Here is an 18,568-nt window from a genome sequence, read left to right as displayed (position 1 = left end):
TAGGCTATCATAATTGATATGTAAATTTATAAGGCCTCTACATTATCAGCATGATCAAAACTGTGCAAAAAATTTGTTGTTGTACGCAATCGTGCCCTCTGTCGTCTGATTTTTAGTTTATTTTTCTTTGAAAATAAAGGCATATTAATGTTTAAGAATAACATTTTGTTAATAGCCTAATATTTCAAGATGAACTTTTACTGAAGCAACTTTACTATTGATTATCTTACTATTGGTTGTTTTGATTACCTATACATCATTTTTTTATTTTGTATTTATTTATATATTTATTTATAAGTATCAAATATGAATGTACAGGCCTTGAGGAACGTTTATTTGTTCATCTCTCAAATGTGGCATTACATGCTTTGCCCCTACAATAAAAACTACAGAGCTTTGATCAAAGCATTTATATATCATCTCAATAAGATATATAGTATTAATATATAGTGGTTGTGATAGTGATATATGTAGGGAGATATAGCCTAGCGACAACTATTTATATGCATTGTGTGTTAAGTAGTCTGCTATACAGTTTTAAAGATCTCATTGATTTACATTACAAGCAGAATTTCATGCATCTTTTTGGCCATATAAAATAATTGCATCAAATTGCAGATTTTTGCTTCGTTGGGGCTTCTGAATGTAATTAAGTTTTATTTTACCCTCAAGTGTGAGCTATATATTATCACTACTATAAGACATAAAATCCATGTATCAATTATAATACAAAACAAACAAATATATGCAGAAATGTGTTTTAATATTAGAAGAATATAAGATTGCACATTTGTATCACAGATACAGAAAGTTCTGACTAATTTCTGGCGCTGTCTAGTGCTGAAATATGACACGATTCTATTAATAGAAAAGAAGCTTCAAGAACATCGAAGTTACAGTATGCTATTAGACTAGACCAATGGCCATTAATGACATGTAAAGAAACCTTTGTATATAAACAAAGCATACTGTTTCTGTTCATCTGTGCAGGGGATGGCTGTGACTGGTGCGATTGCACATCTTTCAGGTTTTTTAGCACCTGTCTTAAACAGACTGAACTGGATTATTTCAACAGGATATGAAGCACTATCGCCCTCCTGCGTGACAGCTGCATCAACACAATAGCATACGCTTCAGAGAGATCAAATCCTGCAAACCTTTGAAACTGCAATAATAATGATAAAAACAAAGTAGCCTACATGGGAAAAAAAATAGCTTTTCTTTAATGCTCTTTTGGATATTAGCATGTTACCATAGTATTATATTTTTTATGTTAGGTTATATACATCTGTATATATTAATACAGTATAAAAAACATTTACAAAATTAAAAACTTTTTTTGTATTTTATAATCTTTTTGCCAACTTTAAAATAAAATGTTTCTTATTTTTTGTATTAATTAAAAAGAAATGAATGTTGGGGTTATGTATAGCCTACAAATTAACATGGTAATACACAACATTTTTACACAATTATTCAAAATTTAAACTGACATCCATGTTTTATAGGCTATTATAGTATTACAAACAACTTTCCTTGCAACAGCACTTTCTGTTAGGAATAAGTAGTGGATTTCAACCTTTATTTTGTAGCAGATAAAGGAAAATGTAAGATCGCGCATAAAACAGAGGCTAAAGTAAAATGTGTTACACAGTGTTTACTGCACAAAATAATGTTTCTTATTTTGTTTTCTTCACATATGGCCCTATGTGTCACATTGCAAACGATGTTCACTGACACCATTGTCTCCTTGTTAAACAAGCTGGGCTTGCTTTTTATTAGGCTACACGTTACGATTTGGGCGAAATTGTTTAGTGTGGAAATACCACTTTAAACGTCATTATAGACACATGAACGTCATACTCTGAACAAACAGGCCTACACGTGCAAAGTGCCCCCCTCTGCTGGTGATACTTTGAAACTGCTACAGGGATTGGTTAAATGAGACAATGCATGAGAATACATTTCTTAAATTATATAATGGCATTATGACATGCTTGATTTTGCACATATGCACTTAAATTAGGTTAAGGCACACATATATTGATATTGTTTATACTGTAAATGTTTTCTAAAGAGAAGAATTGCCATTAACAAAAGGAAATAATGAATAAATGCATGAATGATTGAAAAAAAAAAACACATCAATGATTCAATTAAGGGATGTCAGACAGCCTTTGATGCTTAGTTCTATACACTACCAGAAAATGTTCAAGGGTTGCAGTGTTATGCTTTACACAATAACATTTGAACTGAACTATACGTTAAAAAATATAGGCTACTTCATTCACCATGTGGCTTTCTCTTTACCACTTGTGTTATTATGGTGAATGTTGGTATATGCTGAAGGATCCAAATAGGAGCAGTGTAGTCATGTTAATTCAGCAAAAAGGGCTATGGGATGGTTTAAATGTTTTGGATTTACTAGTTATTTTTTCTCTCTCATAATTACGATGGGTTTAAACTGTTTTGAAGTTGTTTGCATTTTTACAGTGGTATTTTTTTTTGTAACAGAATTATTCTGGAATCCTTAGCTGTCATTTATATTTTGTAAAACAACAGGATATACAGTATATATATCATTCTAGGTCACATTTGCATGTTTGCATGATTTGAGTGGTTATTTTGCATATAGGTGAGTTCACTTATACCACCTAAATCTATATATTTGACACAGTACAAATACACTAATATTTGGTTTTACCTTTGACATATTTAGTGTACGTTTCATCTTATATATATTAATATTTTCCTTTTGTTTCTGTTGTTGTGCATGCAACCGATGGCTATTGGTTTTGAAATAGTAATTTCATCACTTGCAGCTTCCTTAGAGGCTGTGCTTTGAGGTCTCACCACAAACTATCAAATGCTCTGGACTGCCTAATTCTGGTGCTCCAATAAATGTTTGATCCACGAACCACTAAGAGGCTGGCTGTGTACCACAAATAAATCAGAGCCATCTGCTGAAATGTGATGGAGATTTTGCGGAGAAACTCTGGAGTTTATGGAGTTCTGTTCATGCCAATCCGCATGAGGCTGACCCATGCACAACCCACAAACATTTATTTTCCCTTTTTCTTCCTTTTTAATGTATTTAAAGCAAATGTTACTGATTTAAATAGACTACTGAAGCAAATCATTGAGTCCAGTTTTTATGATTGTTTATGAGCTTGAAGTAGTAGCTTTGAATCCATTTTCAGTAATTCAGCTGGTCAATACGTCCCTCAGAAGAAACAACTCTTGTACAATATAAAGACCTGGCCTCGAGTATAAATATTTCTATTACACATTTCACTGTAAAACCACTGAAAAATCGACAACAGGTCTAAAATAATGGGTTACGTTTGTGTGACATGAAAAATAGTTTACTGTCCCTTTAAGACTGCGCTATTGTCATTGGTCAATGGCCATCTGTATCGTGTGCGCTTGTGCAGGTTCATTCTGTTCCAGGGGCGAGTGTTATTATAAGGCCTAGAATTTAATGCACCTGCATTGAGGGGAAAAATTAATCTGTTGAATTAGATATTGTGACAAATGCTCTTTTGACGCGTTATTAGCAAAGAACACAATCCAGATAAAAATGGCTGAATTACCGATGGGGAGAGGGGTATCCGCAGGAAAAATAGCAAGCAGTGTACAGAAAAAAATTACCAGGGCTCAGGAAAAGGTAAGACATTTTAATCATCAGATATATATCAAATACATCATCTCTTTCAACACTGATCTCAGTGTTATTTACCTTACATCACAATACAACATCTAAGGCCGTTATATCGTCCTCATAGCGTGATGTATAAAAGGATCGTGTCAGAGTCGAGGCTCATCCATATACTGACTATCAAATACTAAAATACGTGCATTTGCCTCACCTATACTTGCAAATGTTTAGATAATTTTATGGATAATGCGATTTTGAAGGCGCAAGCTCGCTGTTTATTGCAATGGGGCTGCTATGGAAACAAGCCTGTTACACTAGATTTGTGCGTTCGCTTTAAACCCACGACGATCAGTACTCAATGTGCTTTAAGCTTCAATTAACCCATCTTTGCCTATGAACCTTTCTTTGCATTACCTCGCGCGGCAGCGATGTCCGGATCCTTTTAATGAATCGGTTCACAGAACAAGTCCGAACGATTCATGCACGAATCTGATCACGAGTCGTCGGCTCACTCATTCATTAAACCGAGAACCGTCACTTTCATGCGTGCATGTGGCATGTGCGATTTGTAATCAGACGAGAACTCTGTGATATGAGTGAATTTTTGTATGTTAGTATGTCTAGAGTCGTAGGACGTTTTATAAGTTGAAAAGTATACAAGTAGAACAGTAGATGATTTTTTTTCGCGTCCACGTGATGACGTAATGACGTTTTTAACCGGTTCTTTGAACGAATTGTTCTAAAGAACCGATTCGCGGAAATAAGTCAGACTTCCCTTCACCACAGTAACTGATGCCCCTCATCCTTCACCACTTTTGATTGCTGCAGCCTGACATTTCACAACTTGTTGTAAAATACTCCAACAGCTTTTGTTTAACCTCCTCAAACTTCAAAGTAATTTGTGGTCATAAATGTCACACAGCGTGATTAAATAGGTCGAGGAACCATCTATCTTTTCTGACTATTGATTATTTATTTCCTTTAGAATGATGTTTGGGTTCGTCACACAAGCTGTCACTGAATACGGAAATTTAAATTTTGCAGACACAAATACATATGCCAGTCATGGTCTTTGAGCAATAGATACGACTTTGACAATTTATCAATGATATTTGTACAGTATTTAATAAATATAGTCCCATTTAGATCTTCTGTATGGTCATCTGTGCAGCTACATTAGCTTGACTTGAATCTGCTACTGTCATTTTCTAAAGAACAATAGTCTTTTATGTTGTAGACACACATTTACAGGATAATATGCCCTATATATCCAGGTTTAACCTATGTATTTCTCGTCAATGCAAAGAATCTCCCTCCATATAGAAGTTCTGTGTTGTCATTGCACATTGACAACACTTTCTTGTTCATTTAATATTTCAATAACTTGAAGTACATAACTAGCAAAACTGGAAATGTAACAAGCCACAATAAATGCTTTTTTAAAATATGAATAATGTGGTCAATAATGCAATCATCTTCTCTCAGGTTCTCCAAAAGCTTGGCAAGGCAGACGAGACTAAAGATCTGGCATTTGAAGAGGGTGTGATCAACTTCAACAAACAGCTGGTGAGTGTTTTTCTAACTCATATTTTTTTCAAATGTTCATCTGCAAGCATTGGGAATCTATTCTAGTTTTATCCTCTTGGTCTGTGACTCTCTGTTTCAATTTTGTGTCATGTGCTTACATAGGTTGAGGGTACCACACTGCAGAAAGACCTGCGGGCCTATTTGACTGCTGTGAAAGGTGAGATTATCGATTGACAAATTTACACACCTAAATGCAACATGAATCAAGTATGTTGTTTTCTTAGCCTTGCTGATCCCTTTCTCATGGTTTCCCCCAGCCATGCATGAGTCTTCTAAACATCTGTACGAGTGCCTGGATGACATGTATGAGTCTGACTGGTATGGCAGAAAGGAAGTGGACTCACTTTTCGAGGTTATTGTTTTATACTTAAGTCATTGTCAGTAAAATGTGTTTTAGACTCAAACAGTAATTCAGGAGTAATTTGAGCACCCTTTTGTCCCATTAATACAGTTTAAAAAAAAAAGATTTCATATGAGAAAATATGTTGTTTTTGTCTGAATTTATAAAGTATACATTCAGACTAAAATCTTTGGAAATAAAAATGCATGTTCTTCCACTAGCAAGTAGCAAATCTTTGCCTTATGACTGTCTTGTGTCTTTTAAAAGGAAATAATTTCAACACAGGACAGAAAATTGCACTTTCATGTGTTTTTTTTTATGTAAAGAGCAAATTATCAAGAATGATATAAAATTCATTTAACACTTTAATTAAGGGCAGATGTGGCACATGGCATCCCCTACAGCCTTTCTTCTTTGCATTTTATTGTTTTTAATTCACACCCATCTGTCATTTCACCGACACTGGAGCGAGCTCTGGGGCTGGAGCCGACACTGGAGCGAGCTTGCCACATTAACGTCCTTCGGGCTCGCTAATAAATATTATTATTATTATTAGTGATTTAGCAGACGCTTTTATCCAAAGCGACTTACAAATGAGGACATTGGAAGCAATCAAAATCAACAAAAGAGCAATGATACGCAAGTGCTATAACAAGTCTCAGCTGACCTAACGTAGAACATGTAGCAAGGATTATTTTTAATTATATAATAAATAAAAAGAAATAGAATACAAAAAGAATATAGAAGCTAGTGTTAGGTTTTTTTTTTTTAAGAAAACAAGCAGTTAGTAAATAAATAGAGTACAAGTCTAAAAGGGGCAAGTTTTTTTTTTTAAGAATAGAATTAGAATAGAGAATGCTAGAGTTAGAGGGTCAAATAAAGATGGAAGAGATGTGTTTTTAGCTGATTCTTGAAGATGGCTAAGGATTCAGTTGCTCAGATTGAATTGGGCGGATCATTCCACCAGGAGGGAACATTTAATTTAAAAGTCCGTGAAAGTGATTTTGTGCCTCTTTGGGATGGCACAATAAAGCAATGTTCACTTGCAGAAAGCAAACTTCTTGAGGGCACATAAGTCTGAAGTAATGAATTTAGGTAAAGGGGTGCAGAGCCAGTGGTGGTTTTGTAGGCAAACATCAATGCCTTGAATTTTATGTGAGCAGCTACTGTTAGCCAGTGCAAATTGATAAACAGAGGTTTGACGTGCGTTCTTTTTGGCTCATTAAAAATTAATCTCGCTACCACGTTCTGGATTAATTTTAAAGGTTTGATAGAACTGGCTGGAAGACCTGCCAAGAGAGCATTGCAATAGTCCAGCCTGGACAGAACAAGAGCTTGAACAAGGAGTTGTGAAGCATGTTCTGAAAGAAAGGGCCTGATCTTCTTGATGCTCATTAAAAATTAATCTTGCTGCCGCATTCTGGATTAATTGTAGAGGTTTGATAGAAGTGGCTGGAAGACCTGCCGAGAGAGCATTGCAATAGTCCAGCCTGGACAGAACAAGAGCTTGAACAAAGAGTTGTGAAGCATGTTCCGAAAGAAAGGGCCTGATCTTCTTGATGTTGAATAAAGCAAATCTGCAGGACCGGGCAGCTTTAGCAATGTGGTCTGAGAAAGTCAGCTGATCATCAATCACAACTCCAAGGTTTCTGGCTGTTTTTGAAGGAGTTATGACATCATTGTAGACATGATTATTACATCAACATGTGCCTAACTGGATGGTGAAATTGTGATGAAACGATTTGCCTCTCTGCCTCAGAGAGTGAAGAGAAGGATGTGAACGAGTGTATGTTTGCTGGTAAGATGTGCTTGACAGATTGTGGAGTGGAAAATTGTGCACTGATGGTTTTAATTTTATTAATGAAGAACGTGGCAAAGTCGTTAGCTGTTAGAGCTGATGAAGGAGGGGGAGGAGGAGGACAAAGGAGGGAGGAAAATGTTTTAAAGAGCATGCGAGAGTTAGACGAATTGTTAATTTTATTATGATAGTATGTCCTTTTAGCAGTGGAGACATTAGCAGAGAAGGAATAGAGGATTACAATTACAATATTATTACAATAAAAAATGAATTATTTTCTATCTAAATAAATATATTAAAATAGAATTTATTTCTGGGAAGGCAAAGTTGAATTTTAGCAGCCATTACTCCAGTCTTCAGTGTCACATGATCAGAATTCATTCTAACATGCTGATTTCTTGTTATCAGTGTTACAAACAGTTTTGCTGCTTAATATATTTGTGGAAATAGTGATATATTTACTCTAACTTTTGATCAATTTAATGTGTCCTTGCTGAATAAAAGTATTAATTTCCTTTTCCTTATTGACCTCAAACTTTTGAACAGTAGTGTATGTGTATCCATTCTACATGTCCACCATTTTTACTTGATTTCTGCTTTCTGTGAAAGGAATTTTAGGAGTGAGGAAACAGATGGGAGGTAATTCAAGGGGTTTTGATTATTAATTAGTTGTTTATTTTTTATAGCTAGTTTATAAACATGTAAATGCTGTTTAGTTTTTCAGCAGTAACTGCAAGAAATTATTATTCAACCACACAAGTAGTGACACTAGAATTAGCCTAAATAGTTTTACAACACTAAGGATCCAGCTGCCCTGTAGTTGTCCCTATAGGTACAGCACGTGTCTCTGTGAATGTGTGTGGGTGTTTACTTAATGTATTTAAAATAGTCTTCCACCATCCTGATCGTTTGTATCTATTGTTGTGTGTGTGTGTAACAGGATTCAGACCTCCTTTGGACAGATTTCCATCAGAAACTTGTGGACCATGCGCTTATATCCATGGACACTTACCTGGGCCAGTTTCCTGACATCAAAGTACTAAGATCCCATGACGATGCTGTAGTTTAGCATATCATGCTGTGATTTTCTGTTTAATATCTGTATAATTCTTTTCAGTCCCGTATTGCAAAGCGTGACAGGAAGCTGGTGGACTATGACAGTGCACGACACAACTATGCTGCGGTGAACAAAGGCAAGAAAAAGGAGGGGATCAAGATCACCAAGGTAGAGCCCTTAGTTTTTTACAAGACTTTTGCCATTTAGTTTCTTGTAGTCATGTTGTGTTTTAATGTTTCTACAGTCCGTGCATATGGAGTAAGATTTCTTTTTCTTTTTTTTTCTCTTCTCTATGTAGCCAGCTTCCCTGCTGGAGAGGGCCGCCCCAGGCTGGGCTCAGGGGATCCTGTCTGCCCATAACGTGGCTCAAACCAGCCTCTCCAGGAGTCAGGTGAAACACTATAACTTAAAGGGATAGTTCACCTGAAAATTACAATTCTGTCATTTACTCACCCTCAAGTTGTTACAAACCTGTATGAGTTTCTTTCTTCTGTTGAGCATAAAAGAAGATATTTTGAAAAATGTTGGTAACCAAACAGTTGACGGCAGCCATCGACTTCCATAGAATGAAAACAAGTACTATGGAAGTCAATGGCTACTGTCAACTGTCTGGTTACCAACATTTCTTCAAAATAACTTCCTTTAATTTTACTACTTTCCAAGCTATTCTGAGATACTAGCCATCTTCTTGATCATTTTGCTCAGACAGGAGGGCAATATCGGCCAAAACAAATAAGTATCTTGTTATTACCTGGTTATTCCAGACATTTTTGGGCCAACTAAATGACAAATCAAATATGGCAGGTGAAGCAGTTCATCATGTTTGATTAGCTGTGTTGAGGTAAATTTGTTTCAACAGCTAACGTCTTGTGGGTGAATAAGATTATTGAACTCCATGTCATGTGATAATGTAATTTTTTGTTTATAGGCAGAGGAAGAGCTGGAGAGGGCACAGAAAGTGTTTGAGGAGATTAATATAGATTTGCAGGAGGAACTGCCATCTCTGTGGAACAGGTCTGGATTTATTTACTGTCTATCTTTCACAGATCTTCTTTGTGTTTAGTCTCACAGACTTTTGACTACAGGCATTTATGGTCCACATTCCAGCTAATTCTGGCTAAAAATCAGCTACTTAGACAGGAAGAACCATGATCATCATCTAAAACAACGTGTAACAGTTCATTTTCTTTATGAGAAATTTATGGGTGGATAAATGTAAGATCTACAACAATAATAGACTGGTTTTTAACAATGCAGTAATACAATCAAATTAATGCACTGCAGTCTCTGTTTTACAGATAACATCAAAGACAGTGGAAAGTGTCTAAATAATAAGTATGCAGTTTAATTGCTAAAAGCAAGTACCTCAAGCAAAATTCAAAAGAACATATTTCACAGATTCAGTGCCATGAGCCTCTGTATTTGCCACTTTGTCAAATACAGTACCTGTACACCCTGAATCACGGAAATTATGTAGAAGCCTGACAATCTGATTGACTCTCATAAATGGTCCATGGGTGTACCGTCTTAGACTGAGGCCTGTTGTCATCTTATGGAGGGCTAAGATTGTGTTTGCTCTCTTCCAGTCGTGTTGGCTTTTATGTGAATACATTCCAGAGTGTGGCTGGTCTGGAGGAGAAGTTTCACAGAGAAATGGGAAAAGTAAGGACTCCAGCTCAACACCATCAACTGACAGAACATTATAATTATGTTTTGTGTAGTGTAATTTAATTACAAGTAAATAATCTGGTGAATGAGTAGTGTGTGTGTGTATATATAATATCGATGATTAATATAAATATTATTAATATAATATTGACTGTAAAATATGAAGGAAAAACTTCTACATTTCAAAAGATGTTGATTTTCCATATAATATTTTTTCTTACAGATTAATCAGAATCTGAATGATACGCTGGAGAAATTAGAAAATCAAGATATGTCCAGGTTAGTATATGCAGCATACATACATAATGTTTACATTTATAAGCACTGAATTGTATTTATTGTATATTTTAACCATGCTGGCTCATTTTTATCTATTTTGCCTCAAAATGGTGTGTAAATTGTGTATATGGCAATAATTAGTATTGGTACAATTACACTCTATACAGTTTATACAATTAAATAAATGAACAAACCAAAAACACCACTCTCACAGAAAAACAGGTAGCCAGGGGGTGAGGACATCAACAGCCCAGAAGAGGTAACGGTAGCCCTACAGTTCTGTGTGATTGAGTGTGTGTGTGGATCTTTGCATTCCGTATTGTGTGCCCTCAAGTGCTGCCCACCTAGACAAGGGTTTGTCTTGTGCAGTCCATCTGCAGTCCTGAGAGTTCACTGCATGAGCAGAATGATTTTGCACAGGAAGCAACTGCATCTGCATGACTACCTGTTAATTTTGGTACTATCCTAAGTGTAGTTACAGTATGTCAGTTCTGGCTTGGAAGTCTCCCAGATAGGCTGTTGGTCACACTGGCCATCTAAGACTAGGGGTTGCAGTGTGAAGCATTGGTGCTTGGATTGAGCCTAATCAAAGCATGACACACAGGGGCTCTTTATAGCCACGATACTGTATTTCATTATTAGTACTTTATGCTGCAGTGACAGAACACAAGATGCCAATCACACGTTGAGCCCAGGAGGACCGCCAGCCATACCCAAATCACCGTCCAAGGTATGCATTTAGAAATCACCACGGCATTGTACTTGCCATGTAAAATAACACAGCCCTGCATCTTGAGAAAAAATCTGAAATCTGGTGATTTGCAAAAAAGTAATTAATTTGACGCTGCTTAGTACAACAATATCAGCATATATTTATGTATCAGCTTTAATGCATAAATATCAAAATAACAAAAGCAGTCAAAGGTCATAAGTATAGGTGTTAATGGCAATTAAAACGAAGTATTCAATTAATTTAACTTACATTTGGCAAAGGAGTTGCATCCGGAAACATAAAATAATGTAAAATGATGTGCTTGAGCAAAACAGCACTATTTTTGGAATCAGCACCCCAAAATTAATAATTGCTGTGATTTCCCAGTATTACAGTGATTTCTATATGAAATATGAAACCCTATTTCATTTTTATGTGTTTCTAGCTAAAGCCTACGGTTCCTCCACCTCCTAAAGTTACTCCATCAAAGGATATGAAGCAGGAGAACATTATCAATCTGTTTGGTGAGGCTGCCACTCCAAACATCAGTGTCACTTCGCCAACACAGGTCAGCAGTACTTTCTTCTCCTCGTCTTCGGGCTAATGATGCTTCTAGTAAAGACACCAGCATTGGCTAAAATACGCAGTTTGAAAACTGACTTCCTGTCAGTTCACAAGCTGGAATTTGTAGTAGTAGTAGGATGTTGAATCTGAGTTGGAATGATGGGGGTTACTGAATTAAAATGCAATAAATGTTGTTGGTTTGAAGAACATGGCAACAGCAGGTCACTTATCAGGTCTTCTTTTAAAAGTTTCCATCTTCTAAGCCTGTTTGGTGTTTGGCTCCACTTTGAAGATGTTAGGGTAAATTGTAAAATTGGAAGTTAATTTGTTAAATATGAATGAAATATATTCAAATGAAATACTTTTCTATGGATGGAATAGAAATGTTGTAATAATTAACACAGTAATTAATACAGAAAAATAAAAATAACACTTCACATAGAATATACATTTCTTGGAATGTAAATCCATTTCATTTGACTTCCTTAAATTCAAATTACAATTCTTCTTTTTGGCCCCTTTTCAAAATTTGAAAGGCATTCATAATTCAATTCTATATTCAAATAACCCTAAAATGGTTTGTGTGATAGTTATACATTATGCTCTTACAGATATTTTTTTATTTTATTTTACATTACATCAGTAATCATAAATAATATTTTAAGCAGTAATTTGAAGACTGTTACCCTTGCAATATGCTAGAGTGAAACTGTTGTAATCAACTGTGAGAATTAAGGTATGGTCACATTTATTTTGTTCTGCAAATTTTCATGGGTAAATTGCAGTCATTTCAATAGGAATCCGCGTAATCTGGAATTTCACAAAGATTTGCCCAATCAAGTCAGTAAAGCAAATTTCCTGCTTATTAACCAACAGAAACATTCTCGGTTTGAAAGTGACAATGGAGCTTTATTCCTGTAAAATTTAACAGGAATTTTCTTTCTTTTTTTTTGTCAGTATGATGCTCCAGCCACTGCTAATCTGCTGGATATGGATCTGGACTCACTTCAGGCTGCCACCACACCAGCCGCACAGGTCTGTCAGAATTAGAGGAACTAAGTAAAGTTTTTTAGAGTTTTTATTAAACTTTCATTCAATTGAGCTTATAGCAGTGTTGTAGTATTCAGGTCCAGGCAAGACCAGACTCAGTTCTCCAAGGCCATATTTTCTATGTCTAGTCAAGACCAGCTCATTCAAGGATGAGTCTATGCCGAGTCTAAATGCTCCTGAGAATATGGTCAGGTGCTCAGCCTTGAGATGGACTTGAGTCTGAGTCTGGTCTCGTCCAAACTCGAGGACTACAACACTTATAGTATGTTTAATTTATGCATTATAACATCATATTGACAAATCTGCTTTGTCTAGTCATTAATTTTGCTTTGTTTTTATGCATTTTGACAGACTTGGGATTCATGGGAGGTGAGTGTGCTTTTATGTATGCCCATAGTTGTAGTGTATATCAGCATACATAACCTTTCCTTTTAATTCAAACAGATTCCTACACTATTTTGAAGAATTTAGCTAATAATAGGAAATCAGTCTGCCCTTGTCAAACAGTTGCAAAAAAGCTATTCCATTAAATTTCCTTTCACTGCAAAGCTTTCCAGCATAAAGATTGTAAATGTCTGTCTGTCCCGCTTTAGTAACTGTCCGCGATATTAATGTTGCATGTCCCACATCATTCCATAGAGGCTATATGACCTCCAGTATTGTGTGTTCAGCTGCAGAAATGCTCATCTGTGTTTTACACTCTCTCTGGCTCCTCATTCTTTCTCCACTCTGAATGATCCCTGCTCATGCTTTTCCCCTGCTCCTACATGTGCCCTTCCCCACCATTCCCCTCACCGCCATACCCACCCTCCTCCCTGCCACATGTAGCAAACAGAGAAGGAAGCTGAGGTGCCTCAGACATGGGACGATGATGGTACCCAGCCTGTGCACTCTGGCTGGGGCGATGATGGTAACCAGGCTACCTGGGATGATGATGGTAGCCAACCTGTGTGTGCTCCGGCCGCATACTCCACCTGGGATGATGATGGGTCTCAGCCTGTGCAGGGGAATGACAATGATTCTACCCAGCAGGCCCAGGGGTGGGACGATGATGGGGCTCAGGTACAAATCTCACAGAGCAAGCTGACAGGAGCTGAGCTGTGCTATATTGAGGACGCGCTCCTGTAGGAACCTGTGGATGGAGGCGAAAAGTTGCTTAGCATGGCAATAGGGAGAATGCCGGTAGCAGTGCTAATAGCAGTAGTAGAAGTAGTAGTAGTTGTTGTAGTAGTAGTAACAGCTACAGCTACAGCTGGGCTTGCTATGTTATGAGGATAGCTGTGTAATATGCATCTTTTTGTTCTCTCTTTCAATTCTTGGCTCTCTCTTGGTATTTCTACCTCTTATTCCTCAATCTGTATTGGCTCTCTCGTTCTTTATCTCCCGGTCTTTCCCTTTTGCAGGCCACAGAAAAGGTAGCTGTTACAGAAGAGGCAGTAACTGAAACCGTAAATGAAGTAAGTGATGAGTAAGTAAATAAAATAAGGCATAGCATACGATCCAAAAGTGTCAAATCTGATCATCAATCCCAAGGCAACAGCATAAAGAACAAACAGGAAGTCTATAGGTGACTCAAACCTTGCATGAACATACACTACTATTCAAAAATATTTTATTTTATTATTTTTAAAGAAATAAATACATTTTTGTTCAGCAAGGATGCATTAAACTGATCAAAAGTGACAGTTAAGACATTAATAATGTTACAAAATGTTTCTATTTAAAAAAATAATCTTGTTTCCCACGCGCAGCACACAATAGCAAATTGGGGTTATAATGCTCAGGAACAGAGTTAAAAAAGAAATTGCAACCACCGTTTCCTGACATCATCCGCTTTCGGAAGCCCAAACTCGCGCCACGCCTTTAAAATTCAAATACTTTATTTTCTATGAGTGTAGGCACAAAAATTTGGCCGAAAATTTGACGCTACAGCACAGCAGCTCTTCTTGGTTTTCTCTGATGCACTAACTCTGCAGCAGCACTTCTTCTTCATCGTCTCGTCTGATGCACTCACTCAACCAAGCGTTCTAACCACAACCTCGCCCCTCCCCAACCATTCGAATTTCTGTAGGCGGGAATTATTTTTAATGATATTCTAATGAGCCGCTTTGTGATATCACAAAGCCCGGAAAACAAACGCTGTAGTCCAAACGAGCCGTTCATTGTAGTTCTTGAAAAGGGATTTTTAAAAAACTAAATATCTCCCTTTGGAGTGGACTTTGAGATTTGTAACTTTCTAGATCTTTTTTATGCCCAAACACACTACACACTGACTAAAATTAAAAAAGTGAAAAAGCATAATAAGACCCCTTTAAGCAGCACAACTGTTGTCAACATTGATAATAATAAGAAATTATTCTTGAGCAGCAAATCAGCATATTAGACTGATTTCTGAAGGATCATGTGCCAATGAAAACTGGAGCTGAAAATTCATCTTTGTCATCGCAGAAAAAGATGACATTTATTAAAATATATTCATATAAAAACAGTTATTTTAAATTGCAATATTTCACAATATTACTGTTTTTATAGTTTTTTTTTTATCAAATAAATGCAGCCTTGGTGAGCCTTGTATAAAAAAAATAAAAAATTGAATGGCAGTATATGCTAATAAGTGAGTTAGAACTCCCTCTGGTGGACTGAAGGAGCAGCTGCAGCATTAGCTTGTCAGGCACCAAGCGGAGCACCTTTCAATTATTTATATAATACATTAAAAAGTATAAAGTTTATGTCTGTTGTTGTATTTACATTCATTGTTTATTCCAGACTGCACAGGCGACCACTGAGAGCACAGAGAGTGTAGAGATGCCAGAATCCTTCCTGTTCAAAGTGAGTACAAAATTATGTTTCAGTTTAACTAACATTGGTCTTTTAATCAGAATTTGAAGCAGAAGAAGTGAGACATGTATTTGTGTGAATATAGGTGAAAGCAATGCACGACTACAATGCCAATGACTCTGATGAGTTGGAGTTGAAGGCCGGAGATGTGGTACTGGTTGTAAGCTATGAAAACCCAGACGAGGAGGTTAGTATAGTCGTTTTGACCAGTTCTTACACAAGAGATCTTGGTGTTTGGATCACCTAACTGCGTTTCTGTGCTTACAGGATGAAGGGTGGTTAGTGGGAGTCAAAGAGTCCGACTGGATTCAGCATAAAGATCAAGGGAAAAAAGGAGTCTTTCCTGAAAACTTCACCCAGAGGATGTGAGAGCCTGTGATCCGCTTGACCTGTTGTTAATCCTTCTATATAACTCCTTATTGCTTCCCTTCAAAATGCAAACAAAAAAACTGTACTACAACACCAACAAATGCACAGCCACAGGCAATCTGCTGGTTATGTTTGTGGAAGTTGTTGACAGGTTAGTCTTTGCGTTGTTGTCACCATGTCTCATATTTGTCACGGTGCAAATATAAGACAACCTTTGACAAAATAAGTGGTATTCTGTTAACTAGTTTTGCCTTTTTTAATAGATGGAGTAACATACCCAAAGTAAGTCCTTGCTGCAAATGTTTTTAGACTAGACATTCTTAACCATGTCCCATTTTGTGTGGAAATGTTTTAAAGTCATATCCCAGATGAGCTAACAAACTGGTGAGAAAACAGTCTCTGTAGTCTAATACTGAGCAAGCACTATCTGAGCTGCATGATATATATATAGTAATGTCACAGGTGGAAGCAAACAGTATTTCTTTTTAAATGGTGGTTAATATTCCTCTCGAGACTGGAATGCACTACACAACTTTTCAAATCTAAACAGATAAAAAAAACACTAGACATCGTACACTTGCCATCTTTGTGACTGATGGTCGCAAACTACAAACGACTTTAAAGTTGCTCCGAACACAACAAACTTATTGTTTCTAGGAGATGTGTGACAAATAAAAGCAATATGTGTTCTAAAACCTACATGGTTAATATCCTCTGATTGGATGGAATCACAGGCTGATTTTCTGTGAAATCTGTCAACTCCAACTGCCCAAAATCTGCAGACTGGGTCTGACTTTCAGCAACTAGCGCCAACTCCTCCAGACTGTAAATTAGGGCAAAAATCTGTACAAAAGTCATGTAGTGAATTCCAGCCTTCAGTTACATAGTCCTACAATATGACAGCTGAACACTCCTCGGTGGAAATTGAGTTTGACTGCTCAGAGTCAAAGATCTACCAGCTCCATTTCTGCATGTTTAAATCAGAAACAAACTCAAAAGTTAAAATAAAACAGACTAATATAGTTAAAGGAGTATTTAATCATTCTCGTTAACAAACAAAAAACATATGCACTCATTTCATATGCAGCTAATGGTGACACTAATGAGGCTGATGTATTTAACCCCAGACTCTTGCTCAGGTTATATTTACATGAACCTGTGTGCTGTCTTTCACCCTTAGCTTTACCTTATACATAATATTACTGGCCACTGATTTTTTTCTTTTTTGATGAAGCCATTTCAGAAACTAATGTGATTAATATTGTACTTCACTGTGCAAACAGAGTCATATACACATAATTTGTCTCAGTCATTTAGTAAAACACGGTTTAGTATATTCAGTGAAGGAGAATTTCTGTCCTTAACATGAAATGCAATAATCTCTGCACAGATTTTTATTTCTTTATGAATTGTATTCATAGGCACGTCGGAGATATTGGATATGGGCATTTTGTGATTTGAAAGTGGATATTAAAGCAGCACTATGTAACTTTTGGCGCTCTAGCGGTTAATAAACAGAACTGCACACATCCCGCGGAAGAACATTCCAACCGGAGCTACTTCTCTAAGTTTATGTCTATGGCGATTCACGCAGGTATGTGTTACTCCGCAGCGGTGACGACCCGACCAGGCTACAATAGTTCAAATATAAGAACTTATTATAAGTGTACCGTAGTGATTCGGAATAAGACAAAAAACGCGGTTTGGAAGATGAATTCATGATGTACTCGCTCATTATATACATTTTGCAAATTTTGAACACAGAAAAAGTTACATAGTGCTGCTTTAATGCTCACTTGTGTGGGTTTTAATACAGTGCAACATTCAAAGACTCAGAATATGCATAATATGAATTCAGTCCTCTTACACTGCAATTATAGTTTTATTTTTGTACATTGTGAGACAAATGAGAGTTAAAATTATTCTATGTGCCATGAACACTGGCTTTTAACTGGGGTCTTTCTCAGTGTTGTATACTCTGGTCTTTTCATGTTTGGATCAGAAAGTACCATCCATCTCTGAGCAAGAGCAGGTTTAGTGAGGATATGAACTTTTATAAGGGACTGAACTCAAGTTGGTATGGCAGAGATGTTGATTCTCCAGTCATCTGTTGTGCTGAATGAGAACTTGTTTGCTGTTTGTTTGGTTTGCTTGCTACCCCGATCTCTCGCTAACTGGACGTGTCACGTGACCCACGCTTTGAGGCAGTTCTTGCCACGCTTCACCAGTTTTGAAGCACGTTTGCGTGCTTGGTTTTTGTATCCAGTACTGGGAAATCAATCTGATCTGTATAGAGACTGCCAATGCATCTTTAATGACCTCTCACGCAAGCTCTTAATTAAATCGAAAGTCCTTGTTGGTGGACAAACACTTCCTCTTCATGTATTTGAGCGCAGTTACGATATTTGCTAGTGTTGTGTTGTTGCATTGTGGCTGTGATCATTGTGTAGTTTTGTTGCGTTTCGTCACTAAAGATACAAATTCTCTTGAGCATATCTATATCTGTAATTAGTGTGAATGTGAAAGGGGCATACTTAAATCCATGAGCAGTGTGTCTGTGTGTAGTGACTTGATGCTTTCTTGCTGCGGTGGCCTGGGAAACCAGGGTCACTGCGCCACTATAAGCCATGAGTAGTCATTCTGCAGTC

General features: G+C 36.8%; 1 protein-coding gene across 3 annotated transcripts; it reads left to right on the top strand.

The window, feature by feature from the left end:
• The first annotated feature begins 3,415 nt into the window (after window positions 1-3,415).
• On the top strand, window positions 3,416-16,480 carry LOC107688739 (myc box-dependent-interacting protein 1-like). 3 transcript variants are annotated; one of them, XM_016486488.1, is made up of 20 exons: window positions 3,416-3,667; window positions 5,144-5,224; window positions 5,348-5,402; window positions 5,503-5,597; window positions 8,324-8,419; window positions 8,501-8,608; window positions 8,739-8,831; window positions 9,369-9,454; window positions 10,027-10,102; window positions 10,332-10,387; window positions 10,602-10,646; window positions 11,045-11,117; window positions 11,545-11,667; window positions 12,621-12,698; window positions 13,065-13,082; window positions 13,542-13,775; window positions 14,117-14,170; window positions 15,480-15,542; window positions 15,637-15,738; window positions 15,819-16,480. In XM_016486488.1, the coding sequence occupies exons 1-20, from the start codon at window positions 3,581-3,583 to the stop codon at window positions 15,918-15,920; spliced, it is 1,725 nt and encodes a 574-aa protein (XP_016341974.1). In that variant the 5' UTR covers window positions 3,416-3,580; the 3' UTR covers window positions 15,921-16,480. The 3 variants fall into 3 exon arrangements, with proteins under 3 accessions (XP_016341974.1, XP_016341975.1, XP_016341976.1); XM_016486489.1 differs by lacking the exon at window positions 10,602-10,646; XM_016486490.1 differs by lacking the exon at window positions 13,542-13,775.
• The last annotated feature ends 2,088 nt before the right edge of the window (window positions 16,481-18,568 follow it).

This window comes from Sinocyclocheilus anshuiensis, unplaced genomic scaffold, assembly GCF_001515605.1.
Source record: "Sinocyclocheilus anshuiensis isolate Anshui unplaced genomic scaffold, SAMN03320099.WGS_v1.1 scaffold9, whole genome shotgun sequence".
Taxonomy (NCBI): Eukaryota; Metazoa; Chordata; class Actinopteri; order Cypriniformes; family Cyprinidae; genus Sinocyclocheilus; species Sinocyclocheilus anshuiensis.
The sequence above is the reverse complement of the archived record's forward strand: the minus strand, read 5'-3'. Positions and strand labels throughout refer to the sequence as shown.